Source organism: Cataglyphis hispanica, chromosome 3 (assembly GCF_021464435.1).
Source record: "Cataglyphis hispanica isolate Lineage 1 chromosome 3, ULB_Chis1_1.0, whole genome shotgun sequence".
Taxonomy (NCBI): domain Eukaryota; kingdom Metazoa; phylum Arthropoda; class Insecta; order Hymenoptera; family Formicidae; genus Cataglyphis; species Cataglyphis hispanica.
In genome coordinates, this window is record NC_065956.1 from 6,124,944 (window position 1) to 6,142,089 (window position 17,146).

The 17,146-nt window shown below is 32.8% G+C and overlaps 3 protein-coding genes and 1 long non-coding RNA gene across 6 annotated transcripts; 2 read left to right on the plus strand and 2 right to left on the minus strand.

Annotated features, from left to right (window-relative positions):
* Window positions 1-36: 36 nt before the first annotated feature.
* LOC126848129 (E3 ubiquitin-protein ligase SH3RF3-like) lies at window positions 37-12,877 on the plus strand. Of its 3 annotated transcripts, XM_050588744.1 has the most exons (15): window positions 37-1,160; window positions 1,256-1,370; window positions 1,452-1,550; window positions 1,679-1,815; window positions 1,895-2,021; window positions 2,094-2,417; window positions 2,581-2,879; window positions 2,960-3,309; window positions 3,384-3,583; window positions 3,675-3,817; window positions 4,277-4,444; window positions 5,362-5,475; window positions 5,653-5,892; window positions 11,781-11,891; window positions 12,715-12,877. In XM_050588744.1, exons 1-13 carry the CDS (start codon window positions 682-684, stop codon window positions 5,834-5,836), a joined length of 2,739 nt encoding a protein of 912 aa, XP_050444701.1. In that variant the 5' UTR covers window positions 37-681; the 3' UTR covers window positions 5,837-5,892; window positions 11,781-11,891; window positions 12,715-12,877. The 3 variants fall into 3 exon arrangements, with proteins under 3 accessions (XP_050444701.1, XP_050444702.1, XP_050444703.1); XM_050588745.1 differs by lacking the exon at window positions 11,781-11,891; XM_050588746.1 differs by lacking the exon at window positions 4,277-4,444 and having other exon boundaries at window positions 40-1,160.
* On the minus strand, window positions 3,742-5,401 carry LOC126848198 (uncharacterized). Its single transcript, XR_007687217.1, has 3 exons — window positions 5,358-5,401; window positions 4,019-4,314; window positions 3,742-3,882 (listed from the first exon to the last, which is right to left on the minus strand). It is a non-coding gene; the product is annotated as an uncharacterized LOC126848198 (long non-coding RNA).
* Window positions 12,878-12,991: 114 nt separating the features above from the next.
* Window positions 12,992-14,690, plus strand: LOC126848175 (uncharacterized). Its single transcript, XM_050588838.1, has 5 exons — window positions 12,992-13,134; window positions 13,214-13,514; window positions 13,582-13,850; window positions 13,931-14,108; window positions 14,173-14,690. The coding sequence occupies exons 2-5, from the start codon at window positions 13,263-13,265 to the stop codon at window positions 14,311-14,313; spliced, it is 840 nt and encodes a 279-aa protein (XP_050444795.1). The 5' UTR covers window positions 12,992-13,134; window positions 13,214-13,262; the 3' UTR covers window positions 14,314-14,690.
* Window positions 14,691-14,822: 132 nt separating this feature from the next.
* Window positions 14,823-16,943, minus strand: LOC126848156 (probable ATP-dependent RNA helicase DDX49). Its single transcript, XM_050588809.1, has 6 exons — window positions 16,772-16,943; window positions 16,434-16,627; window positions 15,950-16,294; window positions 15,704-15,876; window positions 15,210-15,565; window positions 14,823-15,123 (listed from the first exon to the last, which is right to left on the minus strand). The coding sequence occupies exons 1-6, from the start codon at window positions 16,839-16,841 to the stop codon at window positions 14,894-14,896; spliced, it is 1,368 nt and encodes a 455-aa protein (XP_050444766.1). The 5' UTR covers window positions 16,842-16,943; the 3' UTR covers window positions 14,823-14,893.
* Window positions 16,944-17,146: the final 203 nt, after the last annotated feature.

Consider the following 17,146-nt stretch of genomic DNA (forward strand, 5'->3'; position numbering starts at 1 on the left):
CGCACTTGATGAACAGAAAAGTCAACGGTGGTCAACGATCGGATCGCAATAACAACAACGACAACATCGGGGGTTCATCGCGCGACAATGACGCCGTCGAAGATAAATACATGGAAACTCGTGGAACGTTCGCTACTACTTGCCGGAATCGACGTGCGCGATTGATCGATGTAGCTGCGATGCGCGCGAGGCTGTCGCGGAGTGACAGCCGAGACATTAATCAAGCCATCGGTTAACCGAATAGATTAAGCGCGAGCGCGCTTATCTCTGGACACGCTTCTTCCCTCGTGTCATTCGAACGAGCGCGAAGAAAAAGTAAGAAGAGGAAGAGAGCGAAAGGAAGATAAAAAGAATTAAATTTTTGCACCGCACAGTACCGGAACTGCAAGCCGTTTCTCTACGCGAGAACGAGAGTGCAACGGTGGATCGCGTGTCGCGTGTGTTCAAGAGAGACCGCCGGAAGGCGTGGAGCGGCAGGAAAGAGAGAGAGAGAGAGAGAGAGAGAAAGAAAGAAAGAGAAAAACGCGAGAATTAGATGTGGAGGAGGGAGTACGTTTCGATAGAACGAGCGCGGGTGCAGCGACGAGGAATCCGAAGAGCCGGAGTAAGTAAGTAGATACCGACCGATCATCGGGTAGTGTGCGCGGTTCTTCGTGGGTGAAGGTGAAATCCATAGTCACGATGGACGAGGGTGTGCTGAACGACTTGTTGGAGTGTTCGGTATGCTTGGAGCGACTTGACACATCCAGCAAGGTATTGCCGTGCCAGCACACGTTTTGCAAAAAGTGCCTGGAGGAGATTGTGAGCACTCATCGCGAGTTACGCTGCCCGGAATGCCGAGTGCTCGTGGACGCCAAGGTGGACGACCTGCCGCCAAACGTGTTGTTGATGCGCATCCTCGAGGGGATGCGCAACGCCGCGCCGAAGAATCAAGCCAAGTCCGCGTTGTCGAGGTCTTCCGGCGGCACCGCCGTGCCGCAACGGTTGTTCGGCGGCCACCAGGTCGCCCCGGCGCCGATAGTGACCGCTAGTCTCACCCCCGCCATCGCCATCGCTTCCGAACCGGTGATACGACATTCTAATGCCGCCGCTAAGCAAGTACACTTGCACAATCAGGCTTATGGAAGAGCGATTTACGATTACGTTTCCAAGGAGGCAGGGTATGTTCTATGTTTCATCGTTACATACCTGTAATTTATTTTAATATATGCGATTGTAATATATACTACTATTCTGGTGTTATTTATTCTTTTAGTGATTTGAGTTTTAAGAAGGGTGATATAGTCATTCTTCGAAAGAAAATTGACAAGAATTGGTACTTTGGGGAATGCGGCAATAATCATGGTGTCTTTCCACTCTCTTATGTTCAGGTAAAAATCGCAAAATATTCTTTTATTTTCTATGTTTGCTTAGCTTTAATTTATTGTGATTTATTCTATCATGACTTGCAGGTGATGACACCTTTAACGCCACATGTACCTCAATGTAAAGCACTATACGATTTTAGAATGACGAATGATGATGAGGATGGTTGTCTAACCTTTAACAAGGTATTTTCACATTATGTTTGTTAAATATCTTGCAGTTTGACTGCTGTTATTACATATATATATATATATATATATATATATATATATATATATATATGTATAGAAAATATATGTAAATATATTTTCAGGGAGAAGTCATCAGTGTTATCAGAAGAGTAGATGAAAATTGGGCAGAAGGTAAACTCTTGGATAGGATTGGCATCTTTCCATTAGCTTTTGTAGAGCTGAATAGCGTCGCTAGAGCTCTGATGAAACTTTCTACTAAGTAAGTAGAATGATTAATTTATATATATGCACATGTGCTTATTTTGAGTGAATGTATATTTAAATAGTCGTTTAATCAGTGTACAGCCAGGACCGTCGAGATTAGCTCCACCAACTCCAACGAACGAAGAAACCACGCCGTTAATACCAACCGATCATACGCGTAATGTGCAAACAACTAGCCAATCTCGATCACAATTGGTACAAGTGAGTTAAAATGTTGTAATCTTTTGAATTAATTATGTGAGATACATCTCAATGTATTTTTACATTGTACAGAATGCCGCGTTACCAGTATCCGATTCTGTCTCAAATGTCTCGTCTGGCGGCAGCTCTACAACTACTACTCCAAACACACCCAATAGCTCGACGACGTCCAGCAGTTCCAGTACTGCTCCAAGCAGTCCTGGTAGTCCCGCGACATCACCACCTGCAGTTGGGAATAGACATAACGTTAAACGTCATAGTTTCACTGCCGTCAATACAGGTCATCATGCTCATCCCCATCATAGACATAGCGCTGAGATACTTAGTCCTCCAGTAGACAGTGCCCTTAATAACGCCAATAACAGTGGAGGCAATGAATCGTTTTCCCCTTTACAAGTAAGAAAACACATTTTCCGACAATTCTCTATGAATAATTATATATATGAGTTCAATTATCTTGATCAAAGTATAATCTTGTATCCCCTTTTCTTTCTTTTTCTTTTTCTTTTTCTTTTTTTTGGTAAGAGTTTTATATTAAATTAATTTGTTTCTATTCTAGGTCAACAGTTGTACAACAGATCACAATCTTCGTCATAGACGAAGCGATAGCAGCGATCTTGTTCTTGCCCAGCAGAGTGTACCCGTTAATCAGACTTCCAGTGTATCTGGCGCAACGCATTTACCAGCGGCGTACATAGCACTATATCCATACAAGCCTCAGAAAGCGGATGAGCTCGAGTTGCGGAAGGGCGGCATTTATATGGTGACGGAACGTTGTCAAGACGGATGGTTCAAAGGAACGTCCAATCGCACCCAGAAATGTGGAGTCTTTCCTGGAAATTATGTTGCACCTGCTAAGTACGTTTATTTCTTTCCCAATTTCTGTATCGCAAATGTGTCTACGTCGGTCGTATGTCAAGCCCTCGATCTGATTACAGATGTCAACGCGGACTGTGTCGCGGATCGCCAAATTCACCTAGCCAACATCAAGTTTCGCCATTATCAAATGCAGGATCGAATGCCGAGTCACGCTTGGCCGTGACATACACGAAGAACAAAGGTCCCGCGCCGCAACCTTCATATAATCCACGCGCACTGCCGCCACCTGAATTACCGCCGCGCGCTATCAGTCCTTCTTCGACGACTGTATCTTCGTCCTGGCACGGCAATGCTGGTCAGCCGAGTCAGGGACTAAATCAGGAAACTAGTCCACCACGACACAGTGACCAAAACGTGATCGCCAATCCGCTCGGACGTAGTCATAGCGTAGTGATGACTTCAAATATCCGTATGTGTTTCGAGTATATATTGTGTCGTGAATAAACATTCTTTTCAACATATAATAATATCGTATCTTTCCAGCTTCGCCTGGTAAACAAATCGCGGTGTCTTCATCATTACAACCGCCTGTGGGTCTCAATACCGCTAATGGCTGCAGCAGCGCTACTATTTCCGCTCCTTCTTCTTCCGCGAGTGATATGAATAGAAGCCCGAACAATACTCTGCGAGTAGCAGCTATTGCTCCGAACGCAGCTGCAGCTGCGTACAGAACCTCGGAAAAGGTATTTTATTTTTATAAACTTATTCATATGTTTATCATTCTGACAATATCACACAATATTGCTCATATATGTTTACAATCGCTGATTATAGCCAAAAGAAAAAAAGGATAAATGTGTTTCCTTGATGCGACGTTTGACCAATATTAAAAAATCCAAATCACCTCCACCAGCAACATATTCCATGGATAATCCTGTATTCGACGACGGTAATTCCGTCAATCCGATTCACGTTCGGTGAGTAATTTTATTATCACGTTTTCACTGATACATGTACGTATGTGCATAATTTATATTATAATCTGAAAATCGAAAACAACAAAAGTTAATATTTAATTTGCACGTTCTCTTAATCGATTTAATTTGATGTGTATTTTATCCTAATTTCCGCATGTATACGTATTATGTATATGTATATTATGAGAATAATGTTCTTACATTATCGCACAATTTTGACATGCGCATATAATGAATGTTTGTCAAAGTATTTTGATGTTTACTAAAAGCGCTACTTTTTTGTTGCTGAGATTGTTGCATGATCGGCATCGCCATATCTATGCGCACATGTAGAAAGTGGCGAGCAACCAAATAATGTAAACGTTTATTTTAACATCATGCTTTGCGCAGCATGACATAAATTGCACGCTGAAATGTTTCTCTAATAAATTGTATTGGGGGATGGGGCGACAATCGCAGATCAGGATCTTGTCCAAGTCAGTTGCTACAGGTGATACCTACACAGGAATTAAATACATCAAACAGCCAACACCGCTTATGTCCAGGCTCTGTGCAAGGGCACGTCACATCTTCACAGAGACTGAAATACAAAGAGAGACCCTCCTTACCAGTATCAGTAATTCAGAGGTTAGTCGTTTGTTGATGCGAATTAAGTAGCAGATAAATTTTAATGAATTATAAAATATATAACAAAAAATATATTTTATGAGATATATAATATGAAATATTATAGAGATATTATGAGATTTAGAAAATATTTATGAGAATTACAAAGCAGTATATTGTGTCTACATTTTTTAATAAATATTTGATAAATATTTTTATGGAAACTATTGTACAAGATGACAGTTATTTTCAACAAATGATAAGCTTTCTGTTTTGTATAAACTTAAAATTTTTTTATTTTAAGCAATAAATCCTTAATTTTTATAGCAAAAACACGCTTTATGTGTAAGTTCATGTGCATTTGAGAATTTTGTATAATCCTATCTGACTTATATTTTTTACATTAGCATTTGCAATTGATTGTGTGGTAGAACTACATTTCATTTTCAGGTAAGCCTAGAAAACTTTAGAGAGAGAGAGAGAGAGATTACTTTTGCATAGATTATTTTACATTGTGATAATTAATAATATATATAAAGAATATATTTATATATCATAGATTTTAAGCATTCTTGCAAGATAAAATTTATTTTTTATAAAAATATATAAATAACAAAGTACAATTTAAGAAACATTGATTATATATATAGATATATTTTGCATGTTGGGAAAATTTATTGTGATAATATATTGAATATCTATTATTTATTATATTTGATTATTAATAATTATTTCTGTATAAAGTAGCATAATTTTGAATATATTTTATTTACTTATATATGTGCCTGTGTATGATGTCTTGAACTTGTTTATTGTATAATGTTAATATTTCATGCATATTATATATATTATATAAAAAATAATTTAAAAAATTATTGCATAGTTTTGTAAATAATGTTACAATTATTTTTTTACATTAGTTCTTTATTCTTACCTAGATCTGGTGAATCTGGTGCAATGGTTTGTCCCACTGTCGGAAATCATCATCGTAAGAGTAACTCTTTAGATGCTGGCATGGGAAAACAAACAAAGCAACAGTCATCGCGCGATCGGTAAAAATAACTTTATTTCTCAAATTTAGCGTCGATTATAGAAACTTATTACGGTTTCAGTTGTAAATTTTAATATTATCAGTTTTGTTAAAATTTATTAATTTTACGTTTAATTAATATTATTTATTTAATAATGAATTGTGATACTTAATGATAATTAACTGTATTTAATTCCAGCGATCGGGTATACAGATTCCGTTGTATTGTACCGTATCCACCAAATAGCGAATTTGAACTAGAACTCCGCGTGGGAGACATAATATATGTACATAAAAAGCGTGATGACGGATGGTACAAAGGTACACAGCAACGCACTGGTCGTACAGGACTATTTCCGGCAAGTTTTGTGGAAGCTTTCTGAGACCCAACGCAAAGTCGTTTAGTGTTAGAAACTTGTATATAAACTCGGCCTTTAGTGTAAGTATCGTATTATATTATATTTAAATATAGGATAAGAATCGCATCTTAACACAAAACTCGCGTGTATAGCGTGCGTATTGTATATATTTGTTGCTGATTTCCTTGGACAGAAATTATCTTTGGTTTTCAATCAATTATGTGCATGCGTATACATGTATTTTGATCTGTGCAATGTAATATACGCTGGAATTATTATGTACGTTCAATGGCGAGAAAATCGGCAACAAAACTCTTTATACGCCACGAACTTGACGAATTATGAATGTATGCCGCATATAGTAAGTGATTGATATACGTCAAATTAAAGAACGTATTAATATGGTGAATGTACTAGGAAATTTTAGTGCAAAGTAATTATATGCATATTCTATATATAAATATGCAATGAAATGAGACAAAGGGTAGTATGAACGCGTAATATATACGTGTTAAAACTACCCGGAAAACTTATACTGCCATTGGGTAATGTAGGCTGGTGTAATGAAATGATGAGTTTATTATTACGCGCGACGTTACTGCCATTTGCGAAGGTAAAGTAAAAGATATTAGTTTCCTGTTTTTGAAAGTTATTGATTTTTAAGAAACCTATTTGGTGTCTCTTTAATATGTTCATAACGCATAAGGAAGATTATATATGAGTTGTGTAATATGCATGTATAATACGTATACATACGTATACACCGTCCAGCGAGAGAATTATCATCGGATCGGATGAAAACTTATGCGTTTCAGGCAGGTTTTCGAGCCTAGAAAGCCTTCGCCACATCGCCGTATTGCATGTACAGCTTACCAGTGCTAGCAACGCGTGACGGGGCTTCCTGGCCGTGCTGATCGACCGTTACAATTATTTATCCTCAAAATAATGTTGCACAATGTGATATTAATATATATTTGATATTAACTTTGTTTGATTGCGTATTTAGTTCTCTTTTATATGTCTTGTAAACTGAGATAATAGTCCTGGACTCGCCCGAGCGTGCCGCATTTACATATACGGTATTGAGTATCTCGCCATGCTCTCTCCACTTTGCCCGCCTATGCGCAGTTCTCTCGTTGGACGAGTAAAAAGCCATACACAACATTGAAAAAAAAATTTTTGAGTAAATGAAAAAGGAATAGTAAAGGCTCGTTTTTATAAACATCTAATAATAATTGTCGGCTTCTATTGGCCTGTGTGTCTTGCGATATTTAAAAGATTGTAGATTTGATATTGTTGATCAATACCTTTTTATTTTAAGTTTTATTTCATTAATCTACGATTGTGAATCGGTTTATTAGACAGAACAATTTTTTATGCCTGAAAAGAGAGAAAATCAGATATATATTATTTTCATCACATATATATTATTTTTTATAGCAAAGTTGTCAAAAGATTTTTTTATTTAAAGATTATAAGTTTTATTATAAACCTTTTTTATTTATGTTTTTTTTTATTTATTTGTTCATTATCTATTATATTGCACATTTTATACTGTGTTTGATGACTCGCGTTTACGTTAGTTTTATAATAAAAAAAAAAGGAAGATGCAAAAGCTCTCTTTTCTGCAAACAAGCATTTAGCGGAGAATAAACGATAATTTTATTATTAACATTGTTTAAGACTGGATTATATTTGGAAATTGTTGGAATGAAGAAAATGTTTTTTCTCAGCAGGTGTATTCATTGCAATATGCCACGCAAAGAAAAATGTTCCATTTAATAGGCAGGTTGGGTTGTTATAGATAATTTAGCCAAAGTATTTAGAGAATGGCCTTGACATGCGTAATGTTGGTGTAGTTATATACTTCATATATATACACCGTTTTATAACTTACACATACACATTTGTTTTCTATAATTTATAAAATTATACACAAATATCCATGGCATGACGAGAAGTTTAGTTATCTAAACTTCTAATTCGAGATAAATACGAAATAAATTAGTGCTTCCATTATCTGATTAGTGATCAGTATTTAGATGAGTTATGTTATATGTTCTATTTACTATTATTATTAAACAATTTTACACGATTGGTTTTTATAAATCTTTATACATGCGTTGTTGAAAAATATATTTTACTAATTACGATTATAAAATTGTATTATTTTCGCAATTATCTTTTATAGAGTTTATATTAAATTGTGAGAATTTCAATTTTTCAATATGTTATTCAATCATTTCAAGCTAATATACCGCGTATATCTATAAAAAAATATACACACACACACACATGTATCCATAAAATGCTCAATTTATTAATGTTTATGCATACATAATTTATACATAAATTTACACATTATGATTGAATTTAGAAATATATGTATTGCACAAATTCACACTATGAGCAAGAAACATACATACACCATACATATATGGTATAATTTTTCGCATATGTATATGCATGCATATGTATGCTGATATAAGCATATATATTTATACCAATTATGATATACTTAATGACATTTGTACATAATTATAATTTTATTGTAATTTTTATATCGTAGAAATCTGCAGATGTTCTGTCACTTAAAAATAGAGATATGTACAACGAAGTATAATGTAAAACACACGATATAGTGTAGCACAACATATTGTAAAGGCGAAAATATAAATAATAAATATACACAGATTGTTTACTTATATATACATATAGCTCTCTCTTTCTCTTTCTGTAATTAGAATATTTACCATTAATTTAAATCAAACGCAAAAAACACATGTACTTTAACGTTATTAGTTTTATTTTTTATCCCTAACTAATTAACGTGCAACATAAAATATTGTAAATATAATTTTAACATCTGCAAAATTCTACGATATGAAGAGTATTTTATTGTTTTTATTGAAAAGCAAAACAGAATATATTCATGTCATCGCGCAACAATCGTACAAAGGATAGCGAAAGCGTCCATTTCTGCCCTTTAAAACCAACCAAAAAGTGTTGCCTGCAAGCTTCTGAATGAATGATTTGCTTCGATTTTAAATCGGAAAAAATAAAGAAAACAAAAAGGATTTTGTGGTCTATAAGATCAACGAAATTTACTGATATTGATGAAGTCTAGAACAAAAGGTGACTTATAGATATTGAATGTCTGTATACACATGCGGAAATCTGTAATTTTATAATTATTGTTCTGGATGAAAGGTGGCTCGATATATTTTTTCATATATCAGTCACATAATTTGGCATGAAAAAAAAAGAAAAACGATCGTTGAATCGAATTTAATCGAGTGTTAGAATTATAGCGAGGAGAAAAAAATATCTCTTACACTCTTTTACGCGAGGGGCCATATTGAGCATGCTGTAATAAAGTCGGCAGTCTATTGTAACGCGATATTTAGAGAAAAAAATCAGAAAAAAAATAATAGAAAATATAAAATATATTATAATATATATACGTATTTATACAGAAAAAAGAACTTGTCTATTTGTGTTCACGCGCGTATCATTCGAAACATTATTATATTCTATCGCATTTATATTTTTCAAGTCATTTTAATGTCATTACGCACAATGTATTACATATATTTCGCATATGTTTCACATTTCAATTTTGCATATCCATCCCTGACAAATATGTAAGGATATGAATTTTCATAAAATTTTTTTAAACCTTTGAGATATATCTTCTACTAGTCTTTGTGACTTTTCCGTAGACGATTGAATTATACAATTGAATTCCTTACGTTATATACATATTTGGAAAAAAACTATGTAGAAACTTATTTATACAGACATACATATGTGTGTTTTATATACGATGTACACTTAAATAATTTATTACTAATATAAAGAGGGTACTGTTTGCTGCGGATGATGCATCCAGATCGACCATGACTAGAGACTAATTTATTACATCATTATATGTGTATTGTGCGCAAAAAAAAATCGAATGCGACACGATCCATATAAAATCGCTCTTCGTATATTGTATCGTTGATTTAATATTGTTGCCTGTTCGTTTTGCATTCAATATGTTTACAAAACCATTGTTCGCGGCAAAAGTCTTAAATCAATTTGTGCACATATGCAAAGGTGTGTCTCTATGAATTGTAAATATGTTATTACTACAAAATATCTGGCATTCCCGCGACGGTACGATAAAATTATGACATTATATCTTCGTATACGTAAGGATAATGGCTCTCTTGCGTTTTTGCATAAGTCAGAATCTGTACTAGATTGCAGAACAGATATATATCTAGCAAAGAGAATGTAAGATGAAGAGTCAAAAGCCTTTGTTTAGACCAAATGTGTTTCTAGCACTTCTTTCGTAAGGATAAACTTAGAGAATAGTCATTATATACCGATTACTACCTTTACATGCTACTTACGCTATTCGGTATTTTGTCACTAACGTAATAATGTTCCAACACAAAAATCTATGTCGATGTCGTGTCCAAGCGTATAATTTACACATATAGAAATATAAATATCATTTAATATTTAAATAACATATAAAGTCTGTAATAAATCCTTCATGTGGCTATCACACAAATGGCGAGTATATATACCTCATGTTAACACAATTTTATTTTCTTTTATTATTATTCGTGAAGTTAATTATTATAAAATTATAATACAATAGAAAATTAGCACAATTTAGCTACATACATATTAAAGGGGGTTATATAAGTTAGTGTATGAATAAAAAAAACACTCATTTTTCTCGTGTATAGCTTCTCCTGGCATGAAATCGATTCATAATTTGATGTGGAATCCTTTAAACTGCCGCAGACAGTATAGGGAATTGAAGCCATCTTTATTGTATTATTTATTATCATGTATCGTTTTCTTACATTGAGATGCAATATGTTCTACGATTATTTCGAATATCTTTAAAGATTTAGTAATTCCTTTTTTTCTTTTTTTTTTTTTTTTTTCTAGCGTGTACAGATTAATTTATAATTTTATCTTCCTATGATTTAAATAATATTTTTTGATAATTAATCTTAACTTTTTTAAATTTTACGGAAACAGCGTGAACGTATAAATAAATAAAGCCAATTTTCTTTAAGCTCGATATTTGTCTTGCATTTACTATCCAAAAGTATTTGTGTCATTTACTTTAATGCGACAACTAATAAAAATTATCTTTCTCATTGAAATGTTTCTTGGCATGCGAGTTTATCAATTGAGTTTTATGTCAAGACTTTATGGAAAATTTATGATTTTTAGTAATATTATCTATATAAAAAATACTTTATATATAAAGTATAAAGGTATGAGTAATAATTTTAAAAGGTATGAGTAATAACTTTCTATATGAAGTATTTTATATTTCTTTTCTGAGATCATCATGTATTCTATTTTCAATTTTCATTTAAATTCAAAAAGAAATATAAAAAAAAAATATAATATTCAATGAAAAACTAAAGATTAGCAAAATGAGAAATATTTTGTATAATATATATTAATATATTCTTACATAATATAACTTATAATTCTCTTGTATATAATACTTAATAATTATATTATTTTTTATTTATGTGTACTCTTTGATATAGCGATGTTTTAAAACATGAATAACATATGCTCTTTAAAATAGCGATGTCTTTAAAACGCCTTGAGAAAAAGTCAATTATAATATGTGGTAATGCGGAACCTTGCAGTTTTATACAGAGATAACAAAATGCGTGTCTCGCGTTTGGTTGCTTTAAACTTTAAATATATGGGTAGAATGCCGTTGTGCAATTTTTTTACCTGTATATAAAAACGTTGCGACGTGTCTGTAAAAAAAAAAGCGGTGATTTTAACGATTCAAGCATAACATTTATTAAGAAATCACAGCGTTAATATATTTTCAATGCAAGACTATAAAGGCCATGCGCGGCATACGCATGAGGGAAAGTACAGGCGCAAGTGCAAAAGGCAGACTGCATTCACGCATTTATTAATGCAGACACGCGATTAGAGGGGACAGGAGATAGCAACAAGAACGGTCAGACAAAAGCTGCCTGCCTTGATCGACTGGTTGGCAAATTGCAAAGTATCAATCGAAGTTACATCCGGAGTAAGTATGACTTAATTTTGTGCCATTACATAATGCGTTTCCTCTTGATACGTATAATTTACACAATTGCTAAAATTAACGGACCGTAAAAAAACTGTAAATTTGCAAATAATAAAAATTATTCATAAGACCTACCATAATATATACTCGCGGTTGCGCGACGCGATGAGTTTTTTTTTTCCTTCAATCGAAGGAAACTGAATCATTCGTATATTATTGTTTCAGAAAAGGAATGGAATCCTTTCATCCATGTCTGTTGCTCTTTTTGCTGTACATTTTTTATATCTTTCTAAAATTCATAACTCGTGTTTCTTTTTATTCTTTCCTTAATTATAGCAATATATCATTGTTTCATGCTTTCATTCATTTTATTAATAGCGCAATCGTGAGCGCAGATGGAAAATTCAATTATTGTCTAAAAAAAATGAGAAGATTCAGTATTCGTGAATGTATGCAATACATATTTGTTATGATTTATTATTGTGATCTCGCACTTTTTAAAACTTTGTCTTGGCGAACATATTCAAATTTTATTTTATCGCAATATATATATATATATATATATATAAGTATTGAGCGATGTGCTCATGTACTGTCGGCAATTGATACTGGAACTCGTAATATTTTAATTTTCCTGATAACTATAGAATTTATCTATCGATTACTTTATATCGGTCTGCTAGTAGCAATATTAATCTGTGTGTGTAATTTTAATAATAATAAAATAATATTTTGATTATTGCTTTGTTTCAATAATCTAAAGTATTATATTTGGAGATACAATGTGGATCAGCTGATTGAATGGAATTTGATCTTTTCATAGTGCTCGAAGAGAGAGATACACAAGAGGGGATGATTTATTATATAAGAACTAACAGGCAAACCAATCCTGAGTTGAACATAATGCACATTCACTAAAGTGTATACGTGGTCATAATAAATTTTTACAGTGGCTTTCATCTTTCAGGATTGATCAGACAGAATCATTGAGTAAGTGATAAATATATTGATTATTAATAAATGATTAATTATGGATACGCGATATTTCCATGCTCCTCAAAATAATTAACTAGTTTTATTGTACTGTTATTTAGGTGTACAGATAAACGGACGGCAAACAGACAGAAAGAAAGACGGAGAGTTTCTCATCACAATGATTTTCAGTGCTTTGCGTGTTGTTTTTGCAGGAAGACAAATTAATATGCACACACAGTCACAGCTATTGAAGTGTAATCAGTATTTGGTAGTGTATTTTTTATCTGCAATTGTGATAAATAACATTGTTTATGTATATTATTGCTATTTCTTAGTTTTGTAAACAGATGTCAAGACACTTAACATCTCTTTTAGGGTATTGGACAATTAACATGTATGTTGTCCTCCCATCATGTCTCAAAGAATATTGAAGTCCTAACACAAGATAATCATGTTGCATTATCTAAAAATGTTATGCAGAACATAAATGTGACAAACAATCGTCCATTGTTAGTTATTCTTACTTGGTTGTTATCAAAGCGACAGCATGTTATGAAATATGTAAATTTGTACATGGAACAAGGTTTTGATGTGGCAGTGGTATCTCTTACACCTTGGCAACTGATGTGGCCCACAAAAGGCTCCAGAGTAAGTATATATGATAGAACTGTGTTTTTAATTTATTTATCATAAAATTTTCAAAATTTATTTTCAGCTAGTTGCAGCAGATTTGTTAACTTTCTTAAAACAAAATGAAAATTACCAACAAATTCTGTTACATGGATTTTCAGTAGGTGGTTACATGTGGGGAGAAGCTTTGGATTTGATGGAAAATAATAAGGAGAAGTATAGTGGTATTACAGATAGGATTGTTGGACAAGTATGGGATAGTATAGCTGATGTCAGTCAAATTCCGATAGGCTTTCCTCGCGCGGTATTTCCGAAAAATATGATGCTGCAATCTATGCTGCGGAAATATTTAGAGTAAGTAACAGAGAAAAAGAGCGAGAAAGAATGAAACAAGAAATAACTCGTTTTAATCAATACAAAATAATATCCTTCAGATATCATATGAAGACATTCCATCAGCAAGCAACGCAATATTATATTCGATCCAGTCAAATATTTCATATCGCTCCTATATATGTACCAGCGTTAATATTTGTAAGTAGAACCGATCCTGTTGGAACTGTACCTAGCAATTTAAGTTTACGCGATACTTGGGAATCTTCAGGAATTAAGGTAAGATGTATGTTTGCTGGCTCATGAAAGAATTACAAGAGAAATATATACATTTATCTTTCAGACTTATGTGAAGATATTCGAAGAGTCGCCACATGTTGCTCACTTCTACAAATATCCAAAGGAATACGTTGCCGAACTCTATGCCTTTTTACAAAAACTAAACTTGATACAAAATGAAGAAAAAATTAGATCGCGTCTTTAATTATTTTAAAAGCACTTTTGATATGATTCAATTATGTTTTTTATATAGAGTTAGCTTCTTAGTGACACATTACACATCAGACATTGTAATATCTAATATTTGTCACCCATACACATGCATACGCATAACATATATAGTAAATAATTTTATATATTTTATAAGATTTTTATATGGAATTACATAACCTAAATAATTGAAAGGTTTTTGGTGCAAAAAGAGAGAGATCTTTAAAAATGTTTTAAAAAATTTATTTTGATCATATTTTTACAAGTTCCACTGCCTCTCTTGAAGAATCATGCATATAATGAAATGTGCGCTATTACTTATAATTATTTAAATAGAGAATATTTTGAATGCATAATTTATATACAACAAGTGATATTATGATTTTACTTTTTATCTTTCTTTGTGAATAAAATGTGATACAGTAAAGAAAATATATATTAGATATATTAAAGAAAACAATATAATCTAAATATGTTTATCATACTTTATATAAGTAGGCTTAATTGTGTAATATATATATTTTATTTTCAATTTCACATTATATACATTATATATTATATACATTAATTTTATTTCATGTAGAAATGGTTTGTTCTAATTTTTTTTTCTTTTCTGGTTTTTTATGTTTCTTTTTCTTTTGCTCTTCTAAAAACTCTTCTATCTCATCCGGATCTTTACCTTCTAAGATTAATTTTTTTCGCTTATTGATCATTTTCTTTTCATAAAAGTCAGTCTCATCCAGCCTAATCTCGGCTTCTCGTTTCGCCACTGATATTTGCGTTAAGATTGTAACAATTTCCTTATCTAAGATTGATTAAAAGAGTGATCAGATTATTGTAAATTTTAAATATTTTTATTAAGAAAAAACGTGAAATAGAACATGTACTCACCATCTACCTTGTATTCCGTTAATTTAGTGCCTATAGTGTCTTCAATCATGTGTAATAATTTGATATCGTTTGGAGTTATCAAGCTAATCGCCATACCGCCTCTACCTGCGCGAGCTGTTCTACCAACTCTATGAATGTATTCCTTCGGTATATTCGGTATAATATGATTAACGACTAATTCTACCGTTGGGATATCTAAACCTCTCGCTGCAACATCGGTGGCAATTAAAATCTGTACATGATTTGACTTGAATTTATTTAGTGCTGCTAAACGTTCCTTCTGCTTTATCATCGCGTGAAGAGCCACGTTTATAAATCCAACATCATTCAGCGTCATTGATAATAATTGACAGTGCCTAAATATGGAAGTTTTATATATATATATATATATATATATATATATATATATATATATATATATATATAACTAAGTTTAAATTTGCAAATTAATATTTGAATATCTTCTCTAAATATAAAGGAAAGAATTGTCGTACTTGCAAGTATCTGTGAATATCATAATAGACCCATTCTTGTTTGTAGCACGAAATGTCCTAATTACTTCTACTAGGAATGAATCAAGTACATCCTTAGGACATAGTACATAACGTTGATCTAATTCCCTTACAGTGGCGATACCAGCATCATCCTCTTCTTCCCACATAAAAACCTAGAATAAAAGCATTTCTTCTATTTTTTCTGTATAATATAGTAATTATAGTTATATTATTAAGTGATCATACTTTACTAGAGGCTATTTGTTTCACTTTATCAAGAGCATCTGTTATTGTAGCACTAAATAATAATACTTGTTTTTGTTTGGGCACTGCGGCAAATATTTTCTTAAGTTGTTCATCAAAATGACCACCTAGCAATCTATCAGCTTCATCCAATACAAGAAATTTAATTTTCTGCAAGGAAAACGTATTGCAGCTATCTAAGTGATCTACTAGTCTGCCTGGAGTAGCTACAACTATGTGTGGCCGTTTGGACAATTCCAATCCTTGCACCATCATATCCATGCCACCAACAATTACGCATTTCTTCAAATTGATAGCCTTGCCAATGGCAGCAAATTGATCAGCAATCTAAAATAAATACTATATATATTGGATATATAATACAATTTATTTAGTTACAAGTATATCTCATATAAATATATCCTATTAACTATAAGATAATTCATCTAAAGAGCAATTGAAGAAGAAAATAAAATGTTTATCTTACTTGAAAAGCTAGTTCTCTTGTTGGCGTTAACACAAGAGCAAATATACCATACGGATCTTCGCACAATTTTTGTAAAATAGGCAGAGCAAACGCAAGAGTCTTACCGCTACCTGTCTTTGCACAACCTATACAATCCTCACCTGCTAATATTCGGGGAATGCAATTCTGCTGAATGGGAGTGGGATTTTTTAAACCTAAAACAAATAATATAATATATAGCTATAATTATGTCCTAAAATTGGCAATTGTTGAGCATCTCAAAGTACTACAAATATTTTTACTTTGCAACAGAAAAAACAATTCTCTCTTCGTAAATTGTTTATAAAAAAATTATTTACCCATCGTATCGCATTGTGTAAGGAGCCAAGAATTCAGTTTTAAATCCGAGAAATTTTTAATTTCACTCATATTGCCGAACGTATTATCACACGATTTATTTGTCGCATTCAAAAATTTCACTCATCAGGTTAGGACTGTATATGGGTTTCTTCCATTAATGCCACAGGTGTTAAAAAATATTCGATTGGTCAAATGGTCACCATTCCGTTGATCACGTTGTAAATGATAGCCACTCATGTTGACCGTTGTCTAGGGTGACTAACAATGACTGACCAATTAAAAGATCCTATTTTGAATTAATCATTTGGTGACGCGGGCAATTTCAAATACGTCGCAGGTTCACCATCTTATCGCGCATATGCCAACAACTGATT